Raw genomic sequence first — 18,368 nt, forward strand, 5'->3', positions numbered from 1 at the left:
TAATTAAAATGAAATATTTATGGTGATTTTAAAACCATGTTTTATTTCAATTATAAAATGGAAATTCACAAAGTTGTTCCTGCAAACATAAATTGTTTGCATAAATATTATTCATGATTTTTCTTTTACGTTCATTCTGTTTGAGGTTTCTGTTGAAAAAAGCATACTGCAATTTATCAACTTTTTTTGAAGTTTTTTTAATTCCTCGCAATATCACCGCAACAGTAAGAAGATAAAACAAAACACATACTCGATGCTGCATTGGGTAGGCACCGGATTTCTATGTTTCTATTGACAATTGTCATACTTCATAAATTGTCTACGTTTAGTGTTATCTCGTCACTTATATGTCGTTTTTGAAGAATCTGACGTTTACGAGTCGAACCCCCCTGGAAGCTACTGCCGCTAACCCGCTAGAGAACATTGAGCGTTGAGCTCAATGTTCTCTAGCGGGTATGCAAGGGTGAGATGCGAATATAGTGTCGCAGTTCCCGTTACACTCTTTGACGAACTGTATTAAAGAAATTAGCCTATAAACGCGAATTTGTTTCCGATATTCACAAAATACCTCCGATGTACCCGATAAATTCTGATTATTGCTAGAATTATTTGTTTAAATGAACGCGTAAATATGTTATGGAGGAATACCTACAATCTTAGCCTTGTATTTATTATATATATAGAGATATTCTGGTTATTAGAAGCAATGTGTACAAGGTACACAACACCGGGAAGGGAGGGTTAATAAATGAAATCACTGTTTATCAATAATCATTCAATTTGCGATATATAATTAAAAATAGAAACTTTTGCATGAAGTGCTTTAAACATATATAGTTTTGCAACTGCATTACAATACAACTATATTCATTCAACGTAGACAGTTTTTGAAACAGTTTTATATTTAAACTTCTATACTATATACTCTGTCTTAATTTTTTAATTACAATTTTTATTATACTATTACACTCTTATGTCCGTTTCTTCATGCATTGAATTCTCATCACTGTCAGTTTCTTCTACAGTTTTTTCATTTCGTTCTTGATAAAAATAATATTTTAGAGGCATTAAATTGTCAGATTTGCACGACTCACTACGCACCGTACAGTAACTTAGGGATTTTTTAAAAGTAAACTGTCAATCGGCATAGGTTTGAATTTTATTTATCAATTTCTTAGGGAATTATACAGCTTGTACATAAAAAAATACAAAAATTACTTAGATTGACAATGATAAAAGCCAGTTAAATAATTCCTGTCCGCCTCCGTAGTGTAATGGTCAGCACGCTCGGCTACCGTTCTGGAGGTCCCGGGTTCGATTCCCAAGGGGGTCAAATAAATATTAGTGATTTTTTTACTGTAATATTTATTCAATATTACCCTGGACTGATACCTGAAGCGGAGGGCTGATCACCTTTCCTTCATGTGTAAACGATCAAGATAACACTGTGTTTATATGACGCAGTGCCCTATGCACCATTGGGGTGCGGATAAGGGTTTTATTATTATTATATATCGCTCACTCCTTTCAACAACGTTATATATAAAAATCGTCAATATCCAGTTGTGCATGTTTTTAACCTCTAAGCTGCTCGATTTCGAGTGTCGAACATTTCGTCCCCTGCTGGATTATTTTACATTACAATATTTTTGACAAAAAAAGCATATTTTTTGTAGTGAAACTTTCGGAAGTCACTCGGATATCTATTATAGATGTTCACAGTACACAATTCAGTTTACTTATTATGTTTTTATAGTGTATTTACAGCAAAATATTGACATTAACGGACTCACGGCAGAAAATTTGGCGGTTGTATAGAAGACGCGGCTGTCGTCTAGTCCATTCGTTGCGTGCGCGCAGTTTTTTTTAATGCGTCATTTAAAAAAATAAATGTAAATTAAAATGAAATTTAGAAAAATATTTTAAATTAAAGTTTATATTAAAAAACAGAAATCATTAATATATCGAAATTTTGTGATAATCTTCAAAACAGGGATTAGAACAAAAATGCATTTTGCATGTGGGACATCAAAATTATGTGACTTTATGCCTTTTCTCGCGTATTGGTAATGGTCGCTTTCACCATTTTTGTTTTCAGAATCGTTGTTTTTTATAGAAACATGATATTTTCGTTATTGTCGTATAAATTTTAATACGTAGAGACATATTTATGACGATGTAAGTTATAACATTTAAAAAAATGCTTCCAGTATTCGAAGCATTGCACGATAATAAACAAAAAAAAATACTACAAAAATATCACAAAACACCGTGTTATACAATCACTTGTTAGTTAATTATAATACCCTTCTCGTTCCACACAGTTAATAAATAAAATAATTATAAAAAAAGTTTATGATAATTTAGATCGCCTAAACTGGTTGAACAGACTAAACGATACTAAGACCACGCGCCGAGCACGAGCCGACCGGAAGTATTCACGATAAAGTTGACACTAAATAAAAATAATTTTGATATTTTATGACACCAAATCAAAGAGAACTAATTCATCTATGCCCTAAACTAAATTTAAGTGCAAAAAATTATCCATAGGTGTTGATATAAGGACGTAAAGTTGAAAAACGACTATGCATGCGATCCGCAGTCAACGGTACCTTTATAAAAAACGACAATAGATGCGATCCGCAGCTTACGGGTTAACTTAATATTTACCCGCTACAGAGCAGAAAGAGTTGTTTTTGCATTTTGAATAAAAGGTATTGTTTGATTTTTTTTTAAATATACTAAATATTTTTCAAATGCAGAAAAAACGTCCAAACAGATTTTTTATATATGACGTTGAAAGCAGTAAGCGATATGGCAATACTGCTGATAGTATTCAGCCAGGGGGGTTCGACTCGTAAACGTCAGATTCTTCAAAAACGACGTAAAAGTGACGAGATAACACTGAACGTAGACAATTATCAATAGAAACATAGAAATTCGGTGCCTACCCATTGCAGCATCGATTGTGTGTTTTTTGTTTTAGCTTTTTACTGTTGCGGTGATATTGCGAGGGAATTAAAAAAACTTTCATAAAAGCAATAATTTCCAGCTTGCTTATTTGAACAGAAACCTCAAACAGAAGGAACGTAGAAGAAAAATCATGGATAATATTTATGCATTCAATTTATATTTGTAGCTATAACTTTGTGAGTTTCCATTTTATCACTATTTTATTTTAATTATGAATATTTATTTAGCTAGGCGAGTGAAGAATACGTAAAAAGTTGTACGGCTGATCGGCTGATTACTAATCGCCTGAACCCTTTTCATAAATATCGCGTTTTAGCCGTGACCTTTCTATTTTCGTTCACACTGAAATAAATAAATCTTGGTTTTGAAATACCTCCTTCGCAATGTTGACATTATAATTATGAAAATATGTGATATGACAAATTTTAATATAAATACCATTTGAACTGATAAATGAATGATAAAAATTTCAGCGGGTTGATTCGGCCGCGGGTGGATTCGACATTTTTTTTTGAATTACCTAACGTCCAAGTGACTCTGAAATCTAGCTACGGCTTATGCAACACCATTTATCATGTCCCTACTCAGGCTTCAACTTTATAAGTTTCATAGCCTATGCCTACTTGTGAGTGGATTTACTCTTTCTGTTTAAAGTTACCATAATTTCATGTAATTCATGAGTGAAAATTCTAGGCAAAAACACTCGCTATCTCGCTAGAGGCATGAGTTTATACATTTAAATGATTCTAAGTTAGCAGTGAAGTTACTTAGGTGTATGATTTTAATTCTTGATTTTACTCAGGTAGTGAATTTACTTGTTTATGTGGATTCGACATCTAGCCGCGGCGAAGTTACGTCCAGCCGGGAGCCACGTCACTTCTAGCCTTGAGCGAATATCACTTCCAGCCGTGAAAAAAGGGGGGTGTTGGCGATCTTTATATAAATTAGTTCGTCTGTGGTCTGTGTATTCAGCCGACAGCTGACCTGTCCAGTCCGCACGTCCACTAGGACAACTAGTTAGTCTAAGACATCCGCCTCCGCGAGACTGCTGCCGTCTTCCCCGACTCGGCTAAACCGGATTTGATTAACTCGACAATTTTCCATTCAACCGTACACTCAACGCATCAAGAAATCGTGAGTATTTTTTTTAAAATACTGCAAAAAGTAAAGGATAAAACAAAACAAAAATTAAATACTGTAGAATAAACTGATAGTAAAGAGACTTTAATGCACGAATAAACTAAGTGGATTGTTGTCACAGTGTTGGTTTATTTGCTAATAAAATAATATGAAAAATCACAAGACTATCGGTAGCATTCTTATTGAAATCTGTAGGGAACTAAGGGAGATATGAAGGTTTAAACTTTACATATTTTAATAAAACGAAAAACGTGCGTTCGCATACGTCATCAAATTTCCATCATCGAACGTTTTATGACGTCATATGGTTTATAGAGCTGTAAAAGTAGTAGTGTGGATGGTTTGTTTACCACTACACTACCATTTGTGTTGTAATATGAACGGGGGCGTGGGAGGGGGGACCATAGACATCAACAAACAGAGCCGCTAATAATTTAGCGATGTTACCAACAGTAAAATAAGTCAATCGTTTTTGTGACGTCATTCATTACCAACTTACGAAAACAACGTTTTTACGAAGGCGAATTTTCCGACAGAAAACAATGAATGAAAATATTGATTATATCGGGTGTTATAAACACTTCACGAGTCTAATACAACCCTTTATGGGTTGAGTATGTTAAATTAGATATTCCTTCCTAGTGAAAATGATCCTTTTGTTAATTCGTCACCAAAAAATTGATCATGAAGCAAGATACGGAAACGATTTAAGGTTTTCCCGGATGTGTCGTTTATTTTATTTATTTATTTATTTATTTTATTTTCATAATAAATAGATACATTCAATACACATATTCATTTCATATATCGCTCACTCCTTTCAAGAACGTCATAAATCAAAATACTTGATTTCTCAGGAGAACGATTTTAAAGTTTAAAAATATAACACAATGTATTAAAAATAAATATCAAGCCACTTATTGAACTTTTTACTGTGCAACAAATCTTTTTAGGTAAAACCTGAAGGTTTTTTCTACATTTGAAAAATATTTGATTTATTTATAAAAATTATTAAACATTACATTTTCTTCAAAATGCAAAAACAACACTTTCTGCCCTGTAGCGGGTAAATATTAAGTTAAAAATATGCCGCTTTTGCTGGGATATAGTACATTTTCTGGGCATTCTGAAAACATGCACAACTGAAAATTGACGATTTTTGATTTTTGATTTAGTAGTGTTTATCGGCTCCACATGTATTTCGTTATGTCCTCGTGTATTATCATTATGAATTCCTTTGTTAAACATCGGTATGGTGTCGCTGTCCGCCTCCGTAGTGTAATGGTCAGCACGCTCGGCTACCGCTCTGGAGGTCCCGGGTTCGATTCCCAGGGGGGGGGGTCAAATAAATATAAGTGATTTTTTCACTGTAATATTTATTCGATATTACCCTGGACTGTTACCTGAAGCGGTGGGCTGATCACCTTTCTTTCATGTGTAAACGATCAAGATAACACCGCGTTTATATGAAGCAGTGCCCCGTGCACCATTGGGGTGCGGATAAGGGGTGAAGCAGTGCCCCGTGCACCATAATAATAATAAATAAATTTATTATTATTATGGTGTTGCTGTGAGTCGTTTTAAACATTATTTGAAGCATGGTATTTGTACACGTATGTCTCTGGCGACACTTCGCGTAGATGAGAAATGACCTCTCTCGACCTCCGATAACCGGTCGGCCACGAACCGTAATCACTGTTCGATTACAGTCCGAGAGCTCACAAAGTCCAAACGCTCGCAAGCCAAGCCCACAGGGCGCTTGTGCACTACACGACCGTTTACCGTCCGGCTTTGGAAAATAAAAGCGACCACGACAGTTTAGCGTGATGGAATTTACGCGCAACGTGTTCACGCACCGATCGAGCGCACCGACACGAAGAAAGACGGTCAAAAGGCCAAGCCAATCATCCGTTTATCGTGCTAACTGACGTGCCGGACGGTAAGATTGCGTGTAGTGCACAAACGCCCAAAGTCTGTCCGCTAAAAAAGGTCTGTCCAAGTAAAAAATGTCGATTGTTTCGACTTTTTTTATTTTATTTTATTATTTATTACTTTATTTATATAAACATATGTATATATATATATATATATATATATATATATATATATGTATATATATATATATATATATATATATATATATATATATATATATATATATATATATATATATATATATATATATATATATATATATATATATATATATATATATATATATATATATATATATATATATATATATATATATATATTGAAAAGATTAGGAAGAGTTCTTTGCGGTGGTATGGACATGTGGAGCGAATAGATAACGAGAGAATGACTATGTGGCAAATGTGAGAGGGAAAACAGAACGAGGACGACCGAAAAAGACTTGGCACGATCAGATCAATCAGAACCTAAAATCTGGCGATGTCAAAAGTCTGCTTAATCGGAGGGCATGTATGACTAGATGTATGGATGTGAAGGAGGCGAGATGTATATATATATATATATATATATATATATATATATATATATATATATATATATATATATATATATATACATATATATATATATATATATATATATATATATATATATATATATATATATATATATATATTTATATATATATACATATAAATATATATATATATATATATATATATATATATATATATATATATATATATATATATATATATATATATAAATATATATATATATATATATATATATATATATATATATATATATATATATATATATATATATATATATATATATATATATATATATTTAAAAATACTTATTTAATTTAAGTGTGGTCACTGGCCCAAAATGATCGTTCCAAATTACATTGTAATTTATCATTTTTTCAGATGAATTTTTATGCTGTTTTGCTGTTCCTAAGTGTGCTGTCAATCGGATGTGCTAAAAGCAAAAAAAACACCAGTGATAAGGTAAACAAAATGTACATCTACATACACACGCATATATATATACACTGCCGGACAAAAAAAATTTCGAGTCCTAAAATAAAGCTAAAATTGACATATATTGAATTATTCTTGATATTTCATTAGTTTTTTTTTTATTGTTTGACATTTCGCTCACTCCTTTCAAGAACGTCATAAATCAAAAATCGTCAATTTAGAGTTGTGCATGTTTTCGGAATGCCCAGAAAATATCCTATATCCCAGCAAAAGAGGCATAATTTTATCTTAATATTTACCCGCTAAACTGAGGAAGGCGGGTTGGGATGGCTTGGGAAGGATGAGAGTAGACTGGATGAGACTAGAAGGAATGTGTATTTGATGAGGCATTTCTCTCCATTGTTGCGCGGTATGATGGATAATCCTGAAACTATCCGGAGCATCGATCTGTATGTTCCTGATAGTTAGCTAAGGATAGCGTCGGCATAGATTGTTTCCCATTCCTATATACAGGAGCAACCTGCTGATGGATATGCCTGTAGGAACTATATTACATGCTGAATTATATTCTGAACAATACCTGTTCCACGTGCCTGAGGGGGTATTCCCATAAGTGATTCTTCTACATCTTTAACTAGAGTCTTCTCGCTTACTTTTTAATTTGTATTTGCAATGCATGTATTAATTTTTGAATAAATTGAACTGAAGTATCCATAATTTCAGGTGAAGGTGGCAGTGTATTACGAAGCCCTCTGCCCGGACAGCCTGAGGTTCATCACCCAGCAGCTGTACCCAGCCTGGCAGAACCTACACGATGCTATTCGAGTCAAGCTGGTGCCCTACGGAAAGGCCATTGTATGTACTCACACGCAACATTCTGAGTGGGAATGGATCATTATCAGAGGAATATCTAATTTAACATACTCAACCTATAAAGGATTGTATTAGACTCGTGAAGTGTTTATAACAGCCGATATAAACAATATTTTCATTCGTCATTTTCTTTTGGAAAATTCGCCTGTGTAAAAATGTTATTTTCGTATGTTGGTATAATGACGTCACAGAAACGATGGAGTTATTAAAATGCTGGTGATATTTTTTTAAAATTGAAAATGAAACCGTTGGTAATGAAACTATGATTTTGTAGACGATCCAGACGGTTTATAAGATCAACGTTCGCATCAATGTAGCAAACATTAGCATAGTATATTGCTCAAACCTTTCAAGAACGTCGTAAATCAAAAAACTTGATTTTTCAGGAGAATGTTTTTAAAGTTTACAAATATAATGCAAAGTATTAAAAATAAATATCAAGCCACTTGTTAAACTTTTGACTATGCAACAGTTCTTTTGAGGTAAAACCTGTTTTTTCTCCATTTGAAAAATATTTAGTGTATTTAAAAAAATAATCAAACAATACCTTTTCTTCAAAATGCAAAAACAACACTTTCTGCCCTGTAGTGTAAATATAAAGTTAAAAATATGCCGCTTTTGCTGGGATATAGTACATTTTCTGGGCATTCCGAAAACATGCACAACTGAAAATTTATGATTTTTGATATATGGAGTTGTTGAAAGGAGTGAGCGATATGGAAGACAGAATAATAGATTGGGACAAGTTTTACTTTTGCGCTGGTCGTGAGAAAGTGCTGAGGTCTTTTTGAAATGTGTTTGGGGCAATGCCCCTCGATGTCCTCAAATATAAACTAACCTAACCTAACCTAACCTAACCTAACCTAACCTAACCTAACCTAACCTAACCTAACCCAACCTAACCTAACTTTTCTTTCCTTTTAAGCAAAACAAGAAGGACGGCAAGTGGGAATTCGACTGCCAACATGGTCCGAGAGAATGCTATGGCAACAAGGTTCGTATCACGAATTTACTGTCATTTTCATCATTCTCAGTGTCAAAATTGTATTGTTGGGTAATACACTCATTCACTCACTCAATCACTCACGCGAGTGTCTGATAATGTCTTAATAAGACGAAACATATACATAAATAAATGTAGAATTCAATCCAATAAACCTCGTTTAGTTTTGGATATATTACCCAACAATTCAAAATGGAATTCTACCAACTGTCTGCGGTTACAATAAATCAAAACTTTATTTTTATCTGCATTTAAAAAGAACATTTTTCGTAACCTTAGATTTTCTAATAATTTAACAGTGTACAGATGTAAAACAACAGCAGCGTTAAACCATTATACGTACGTAGGTAATTTTTTTTTAATAAAGTTCCAGAAAACTTAAAATCTATAAAAAATTATCAAACCTTTAAAACATTTGAATGGTTTTTGTTTCAATTGCGATGTATGTATACATATCGCTCACTCCTTTCAACAACGTCATATATAATAAACAAGATTTTTCAGGAGATCGATTTTAAAGTCTTAAAATATAACGTCCGCCTCCGTATTGTAATGGTCAGCACGCTCGGCTACCGTTCTGGAGGTCCCGGGTTCGATTCCCAAGGGGGGTATAATAAATATAGGTAATTTTTTCACTGTAATATTTATTCAATATTACCATGGACTCGTACTTGAAGCGGAGAGCTGATCACCTTTCCTTCATGTGTAAAACGATCATGATAACACTGCGTTTATAAGACACAGTGCCCTATGCACCATTGGGGTGCGGATAAGGGTTTTAATAATAATAATAAAAATATAATAAAATGTATTAAAATTAATGTCAAGCTACCTTTTGAACTTTTTACTGTGCAACAGATTTTTTAAGGTAAACCCTGAAGGTTTATTCTCCATTTGAAAAATATTTAGTATATTTAAAAAAGTAATTAAACAATACCTTTTCTTCAAAATGCAAAAACAACACTTTCTACCCTGTAGCGGGTAAATATTAAGTTGAAAATATGCCGCTTTTGCTGGGATGTAGTACATTTTCTGGGCATTCCGAAAACACGCACGACTGAAAATTGACGAGTTATGATATCGCTCACTCCTTTCAAGAACGTCATAAATCAAAAATTGACAATTTTCAGTTGTGCATGTTTTCAGAATGCCCAGAAAATGTACTATATCCCAGCAAAAGAGGCATATTTTTAACTCAATATTTACCCGCTACAGGGCAGAAAGTGTTGTTTTTGCATTTTGAAGAAAATGTATTTTTTAATTGTTTTTTTAATTTATAATAAATATTTTTTAAATGGAGAAAAAACCTTCAAGTTTTACCTAAAAAGATCTGCTGCGCAGTAAAAAGTTCAATAAGTGGCTTGATATTTATTTTTAATACATTGTTTTATATTCTTAAACTTTAAAAACGTTCTCCTGAAAAATCAAGTATTTTGATTTATGACGTTCTTGAAAGGAGTGAGCGAAATATGTGCGCATTTTAGATTCTTCCATACTAGGAAGCTTTGCCATACTCCTGGAGATACCACTGGCCATTGATTATGCTTATTTTTAGACTAGCTACTCTTTGTGCACGATGGTTGGATTGTGTCCGAATCTTTGTTCACAAATGTGACCAGCCTCTGTGTGGTTCCAGGTCCAAGGCTGCATTCTGAGAAGCAAGGAGCTCTCCGACACACAAAAGTTTGACCTCGTCCGATGCCTTATGACAGCGAATAGCCCCAGCGCGAGTGAGGTAAGGTCGTGTGAGGTCACGTGTGAGCAATAAGGTAACATGTGCAATGGAAGTGTTAACCTTTCCCTTCCGGTGCCAAAAGAAAACACGCGTCCCGGTGTTGGGTAGTCACTACACAATAAAAAATTAGCGATTTTAAATCGGAAAAATACGGACATTCATAGCTAATCTACTTAATTAATTATAAATGAAGTAAAAAATTATAATAATTTAGATTTACTCGGTGAAAACATTAAAAAACCATCTGGCAACGCTCGCGGAACAAGCGTTGATCCACTCTTGTCGGAAGCCCAAAAGCTACTGCCGCTAGTCAGAGAACATTGAGCTTTGAGCTCCTCGCGCTTGTACACTGCAAGTACGCAAGAGTGAGATGCGAATATAGTGTCGCGGTTCCCGCACACTCTTCACGCGCTGTTTATACGCGAATTTGTTTCCGATATTCACAAAATACCTGATGTACCCGATAAATTCTGATTATTATTAATATTATTTTTAATTAATTATAAATGAAGTCAATAATTATAATAATAAATAATAATAATCAAACCCTTATCCGCACCCCAATGCTGCATAGGGCACTGCTTCATATAAACGCAGTGTCATCTTGATCGTTTACACATGAAGGAAAGGTGATCAGCCCTCCGCTTCAGGTACCAGTCCAGGATAATATTGAATAAATATTACAGTGAAAAAATCACTTATATTTATTTGACACCCTCCCCTGGGAATCGAGCCCGGGACCTCCAGAACGGTAGCCGAGCGTGCTGACCATGACACTACGGAGGCGGACGAAACTGTATATAAAGTTTAAACCTTCATATCTCCCTTAGTTCCCTATGGATTTCAATAAGAATGCTACTATAGTCTTGTGTAGTTTTAAAACAACAGGAAGAAAACAAACTTTGAAAATTATCTGCAAAGTAAGTACTAACATTATTTAGCAACAAAAATATTTGATTTATCTCCATACTACTAATGTTGCTACCTCTCAGAGCCAATATTATTTTAAAACCACTTTAAATAAGTTCTAAACTACATGTAGAAAAAATTATATATTATTTTGAAATATTTTAAATACCATCAGTACACAAGTGTCAAATATTTTTTATATCCAATTAGGGATTAATTCGGATGAGAAAGGGTTAATTTATTAGCCAATAATCCCATAACACACCTAATGACGTAAAATTTGATGACGTATAGCAGTGTCCGTTTTTCGTTTGATTCAAATATATAAAGTTTAATAATAATAATAATAATAATAATAATTTGGATAATTTGTATAGCGCCATTTTCGTAAAATACTACCTCAAGGGCGCTTATAAAGACATGGATAATAATAATAAAAATAAGATGATGATGATAATGATATAAAAAAATGGATTAAAACGTCGTCAATCGATCTCGGGCTGTCGAGTCTGGAGCGGGGAAAAGATGACCCGACACATTAAAACGCCTTCCTCTTGATCCCACGGGCTGGAGAATGACCAAGGTGTTGAGCAGGACGCCTTCCCGATGGTCATCACGCTGGATGGCAGCTTGTTGATCTCCTTGTCATTGTGGATGGCCAATTTCCAACTTCCAAACTAGCAGTTCAAACGGAACTTCACTTTTATCCTCTTTTGCCGCCTTTCCGTGATCCGACATGATGGTCTTGTCTTTGAGGTTTTCCGCTTTCGCTTTCATACTAATGGGAGCTGGCGCAATTGAAGTATTTAAGTTTGTAGTTCGATTTCATAAAATTTAACCGTTTAAGCACATGTTGTCAGATTGGTATTGTCTTTGCACATTTTTATTGCAGTCATTTATCCCCGAGAAGTTAGGGGTTTCGGATGAATACACTATGGTCGTAAAGTACCCTTAAGGGACGAACACAAAGCACTTTTTAACGCCAACTTGCCACATGTGTTCATTCGGCACAGATTCTTAGAAATACACTACACCGTTTAGACCAGCATTGCTATATTGAACAACGCAATGATATTATTGATGCACTTTCATCAGTTAACAGCTAAACTTTATAAAATTATAACTTTTAACCATTTCAAGTTAACACCAATCACAATATTTATAGATGAGCAAAAAATTTTAGACTCGAGATGTAAATGTCCGGAGAAAATTAAATAAATGATGGAGCGTGGTTCTCTCAGCAGCCGCGTCGGGCGCTCGAGGAACCACACTCTAAACCTTCATACTTCCCTTAGTTCTTTACAGATTTCAATAAGAATGTTACCGATAGTCTTGTGATTTTTCATATCAATTTATTAGCCAATAAAACACACGAGGTGACCAAATTGGTGACCTCTGACATTCACAGGTGGCTAAATTGGTAGACCCCAAACGTTCACCGGTTGACCATAATGGTTGACCCCGGACGTTCTTAGGTTTTCCAAAACGTTAGCGAGCGCACGTTTTTCGTTTTATTAAAATATGTAAAGTTTAAACCTTCATACCCTTACTTAGTTCTCTACAGATTTCAATAAGAATGTTACCGATAGTCTTGTGATTTTTCATATCAATTTATTAGCCAATAATAGCACATCATCACAGTCCGCCTTCTCCCGAGGAGTGCAACGTGGTTTCCTCCCAGCAATGAGCAAATGCTGACAAGTTCCCGGTTGGCCCACACTAGATTATCCCTCCTGTTCCCAACACAGATTCAAATGAAAACATGTTTAATTAGCTAGAAGAAATAAAAATCCAGTAAACGATCTATAAACCTTGTACATAGTAAGCAAGGTAAATGATAAATGCAATTTCCATCTAAAAAATAATTTTAAAATCATTCTCTCCACATGACCCGAGCATCTAAGAAATCCTGTTTCGATGGTTGTTGTCTATACGTTATGACGGTTTGACAGTTGACAATGTCTAATTGTGTCGACATTTCTGTTGAGCAAGGTTCGGCAATTCGTCACGAAACGCCGGAACGACGCTTCCGAATTGTGGAAATTTGCTTTGAAAAAAATCAAGCTGTTCGCCAAGTTCACAGAGCATTTTTACTGAAGAATTATGTTTGATGATGAAGCTCATTTCTGGTTAAATCGCTGCGTCAATAAGCTAAATTCGTGCTTTTTAGAGCCAAGAAAATCCTCAAGCCATTGACGAATCACCATAACATCTATTAAAAAAGTAGCGCATCACGAGAAAGATCCGTCGTTTGCAGTGCGCGGAGCTGGTCAACGTGCCGGCCGCCCCCATAGAGACGTGCGCCAACGGCCCGCAGGGGGACGACATACTGGCCGCCTATGGAGACAAGACCCATGCCTTGGAGCCCAGCCTGGCCTTCGTTCCGACTGTCATCTTCAACGAGGTAAAAACTTCCTTCTCTAGCTAACTAACCATCACGCCGCTTCTCCGCAAGGGTAGGCAGAGAGAATCCAACGCCACACCACTCTGTCTTTGCAAACATTCTTTGCTCTTCTACATTCATGCATCTCCTCATACATACCCGCCGATTGTTACGACTCCTAACCTGACCACTTTCAAGTATTTGACATACCTGATCGTGCCATGTTTTTCTCGGTCTTCCTCTGCTCTTTTTTCCACTTACATTCGCCTCATAAATTTGTTTTACCGTTCTTTCCTCACTCATTCATTCTACATGTGCAAACCATCTCAACACACCTTTATTATATACTATATTATATACTAAATATTTTTCGAATGGAGAAAAAACCTTCAGGTTTTACCTAAAAAGATCCGTTGCACAGTAAAAAGTTCAATAAGTGGCTTGATATTTATTTTGAATACATTGTACTTTATTTTTAAACCTTAAAAACGTTCTCCTGAAAAATCTAGTTTTTTCATTTGTGACATTCTTGAAAGGAGTGGGCGACATGTCAAATAAATTAATATGTTGCCGCATTTACCGCTATTTCATTCTTATTTGCAGAAATTCAACCAGGCTGACCAGGATGCCGCTATGACGGACTTGAAGGGGGTCATCTGCCGACTGGCCGCGAAGAAGCCCAAGGCCTGCCCGTGACCGCCATTCTCTATTCCATGTAAACTATCATAGTACACATATAAATAATACACATACGTTATACGATGTTCATCAATGAATCTGAGTACAGAAGAGAAGCCTCTAACTATCGTTTTCCCGTTTTCCCCGATGTGTTGTTTATTTATTCTACCCCATTTCTTGAATGTTTTCCGCAGATACTTTGTGGCACATTTTATAATGTCTTTAATATCTCAATTAAAGATATATAATTGAATATAACTAGTATATAAATAGAATATATAGATGAATATAACTGTTAGTTGCTTGCTGTATGCGGATGACGCCGTACTGCTAGCGAGCAGCGCGGAGGACTTGCAACTAATAGTGTCAAGAATGTATGATGTATGTATGGAAAATGATCTGGCAATGAATGAAGGTAAGTCAAAGGTCATGGTGTTTGAAAGAGAGAAAGATTTGACAGAATGCAAGATTATCGTGCACAATGAATCCCTAGAACAGGTGCAAGAATTTTTATATCTAGGAAGCATGTTCACAAGGGATGGAAAAGTGGATAAGGATATTGAGAGAAGAGTGAATGCAGGGAATAGAATAAATGGTGCTTTTAACAGAGTGATTGGGAATAAGAATATGTCCATGGAAGCCAAGCTAGCGGTTCACAACGGCGTGCTAGTACCGACACTAATGTATGGAAGCGAAACATGGAACTGGCAAAGGAAGGATGAAAGCAGAGTGAACGCTGTTGAAATGCGCTCCCTCAGACGAATGTGTGGAAAATCATTGTATGACAGAATTAAAAACGACGATATAAGAAAGGAATGTAAGGAATAATTGAAAAGATTAGGAAGAGTTCTTTGCGGTGGTATGGACATGTGGAGCGAATGGGTAGCGAGAGAATGAGTAAGAAAATATATGTGGCGAATGTGAGAGGGAAAACAGAACGTGGACGACCGAAAAAGACTTGGCACGATCAGATCAATCAGAACCTAAAATCTGGCGGTGTCAAAAGTCTGCGTAATTGGAGGGCATGTAATACTAGATGTATGGATGTGAAGGAGGCGAGGAGTGTATGTCAGGACAGAAGAGTGTGGCATTCCATCCTCTCTGCCTACCCCTGCGGGGAAACGGCGTGATGGTAGTAGTTAATATCTCAATTTAACCTACCGGTTTCTACGATACTTCATCATTTTGTTTTTTTTGGGTTGTTTTTAGTTGTTATTTGGGGTTGCTATGCACTGAATAATAAAAATAACATTTAGGATTTTTACGGAGTGTGTGGAAGTTTTTGGTGAGAGATTTTAATGTTTTTGATTTAAAATAAACCCTGATGATGACAAGGTGTTGTCGAAACCGGTAGGTTAAATTTTATTAGTGAAAATAGTGGTGAAAACAAAGTTAATTAATTTTATAAAGATATTCTACCCCAATTTAGGATTTTTACGGAGTGTGTGGAAGTTTTTGGTGAGAGATTTTAATGTTTTTGATTTAAAATAAACCCTGATGATGACAAGGTGTTGTCGAAACCGGTAGGTTAAATTGTATTAGTAAAAATAGTGGTGAAAACAAAGTTAATTAATTTTATAGAAGATATTCTACCCCAATTCGGTTCATACAAAAAATAATGCAATGATAGTTTCTCTATCACCCTTTTACCACGTTCATTGTTAGAATTACGCTGCATATTTGATATATGTATTTTGTACATAAATTCGACGACAATATACCAACGTGTGGGATAGAAACTATGGAAAGCTTGTGTGACGCAAGGTTGACGGATGCAGCGGAAGAGGTAGATATATCGCTCACCCTTTCAAGAACGTCATAAATCAAAAAACTTGATTTTTCAGGAGAATGTTTTTAAAGTTTATAAATATAATACAATGTATTAAAAATAAATATCAAGCCACGTATTGAAGTTTTTACTGTGCAACAGATCTTTTTAGGTAAAACCTGAAGGTTTTTTTCTCGATTTGAAAAATATTTAGTATATTTAAGAAATTAATTAAACAATACCTTTTCTTCAAAATGCAAAAACAACACTTTCTGCCCTGTGGCGGGTAAATATTAAGTTTAAAATATGCCACTTTTTCTGGAATATAGTACGTTTTCTAGGCATTCCGAAAACATGCACAACTGAAAATTGTCGATTTTTGATTTATGACGTTCTTGAAAGGAGTGAGCGATATGTAGGCAGTGGTGGGATTCAGACAGTTCGCCGAACGGGTCCTTAACCCTTTGTTGTCACACAATATTCCCATTGGGATCATGTAGCGGAGGTTTTGATAGGTTGAGCATTTGATAGGTCTCTTACTAGATATGTACCTGGGACCCAGTTCCATCAGTACAAACTTGGTTAAGGAAATGTAACCACACAGCTGATGACACTAGGATTAAAAAAGCAAAATCAAAGCATGTTGACGACAACCAAAAGTCAATTTGGAAGCATGTATTTAAATAAAGCTGACCAAATTATTTTTTACAACATTTTAAGTGTGACCAAGTACTTCTAGATAAATGAACCCATTTTGAAACATTGTTCTTGAATCACTAGAATTTCAATAGAGACATCTATTGGTGAGATGAAAAGAAGCTTTTTATCGAGTAGAAACTCTTTTATGTATTAGTATGTGAGGTCCAAATCCTGGATTATAATCACACACATGAGAAACGCCATTAAATATCATTTTCATTTTTATTATTTTAGCTTATAATTTGACCAGATAATATATTTACAACATTTTGAGTGTGTCCAAATACTTGCTCACAAATCTAGATTATTTCCAATCATAGAAGTTATTTTTCATATTATTTTTTGACATCTCATCAAAGATGAAGAAGATAAGAAGTCTAATAAAAGTAATATAAGAGTTTCTGCCCAATAAAAAGCTTCTTTTCATCTCACCAATAGATGTCTCTAGTGAAGTTAACAAAAACACATAAAAAATAATACTGTGACAATTGTTTCGCCTTGTTAGGGCATTATCAATCGAATGTCCTAACAAGGCGAAACAATTGTCACAATATATTTTTTTATGTGTTTTTGTTTGTAAAATACAACTTTGTAGACTCAAAAAAAATCTATGTTTGATTTAAAATTAATACATAAATTAAAATGGAGTTCTACAAATTAAACGCCAAATCAATAAATAATTTGTGAATGCTACACGTGTGTAGAGTGATCACTTAAACCGGTCTATGACTTCTATTTTCTTCTTCGAAATTGATGCTTGGCTGACGGGAAACACAAAGTAATTTAGCGAAAGTCTGCCAGTTGATGCTGCCCGTCAATTGGTGAATGCGTTGAATGTAGTATGTAGAGTAGTAGTTCTTAGCCCGGGTTCAGTCCCGGGCTCGGCGGAGGTCACAAAACACACACCCGACTTATTGTACTGAAAGGTGATCAACCCTCCACTTCCGGATCAAGGTAAAAAAGACTGAAATACAAATAGAAAAAGCCATTAACCCTGATGGGTTAAAACTGATATGCTGATGCATATCAGTTTTTTTTTTCAAAACATGTATATAAAGACACTAATTGAATGTATCCCCGCAAGTAAGGAAGTTGCCCCGCCCGGAGGGGAGGTGATATGGGTTGTCAAACAAGGAGGCGCTAATATTTTGCACCTGATAAAATGAGAACAAACATAGAAATAATCTTTAATGCAGAAAAAGGTACGCGCACTAAACATCAAATGTTTAGTGCGCGGTCCGACAGCCGACCAATGACACCGCGCGCGTGGCTGCGGCGTCAAC

The 18,368-nt window shown here is 35.1% G+C and overlaps 1 protein-coding gene across 2 annotated transcripts; it reads left to right on the forward strand.

The window, feature by feature from the left end:
• The first annotated feature begins 3,991 nt into the window (after positions 1-3,991).
• On the forward strand, positions 3,992-14,761 carry LOC148306348 (GILT-like protein 1). 2 transcript variants are annotated; one of them, XM_088265187.1, is made up of 7 exons: positions 3,992-4,110; positions 6,984-7,064; positions 7,761-7,892; positions 8,836-8,904; positions 10,550-10,648; positions 13,815-13,961; positions 14,544-14,761. In XM_088265187.1, exons 2-7 carry the CDS (start codon positions 6,984-6,986, stop codon positions 14,634-14,636), a joined length of 621 nt encoding a protein of 206 aa, XP_088121313.1. In that variant the 5' UTR covers positions 3,992-4,110; the 3' UTR covers positions 14,637-14,761. The 2 variants fall into 2 exon arrangements, with proteins under 2 accessions (XP_088121313.1, XP_088121314.1); XM_088265188.1 differs by lacking the exon at positions 3,992-4,110 and adding an exon at positions 5,807-6,105.
• The last annotated feature ends 3,607 nt before the right edge of the window (positions 14,762-18,368 follow it).

The sequence above is a fragment of the Brachycentrus maculatus genome, unplaced genomic scaffold (genome assembly GCF_059751285.1).
Source record: "Brachycentrus maculatus isolate JH-2025_06_01 unplaced genomic scaffold, ASM5975128v1 h1tg000243l, whole genome shotgun sequence".
NCBI classification, from domain to species: domain Eukaryota; kingdom Metazoa; phylum Arthropoda; class Insecta; order Trichoptera; family Brachycentridae; genus Brachycentrus; species Brachycentrus maculatus.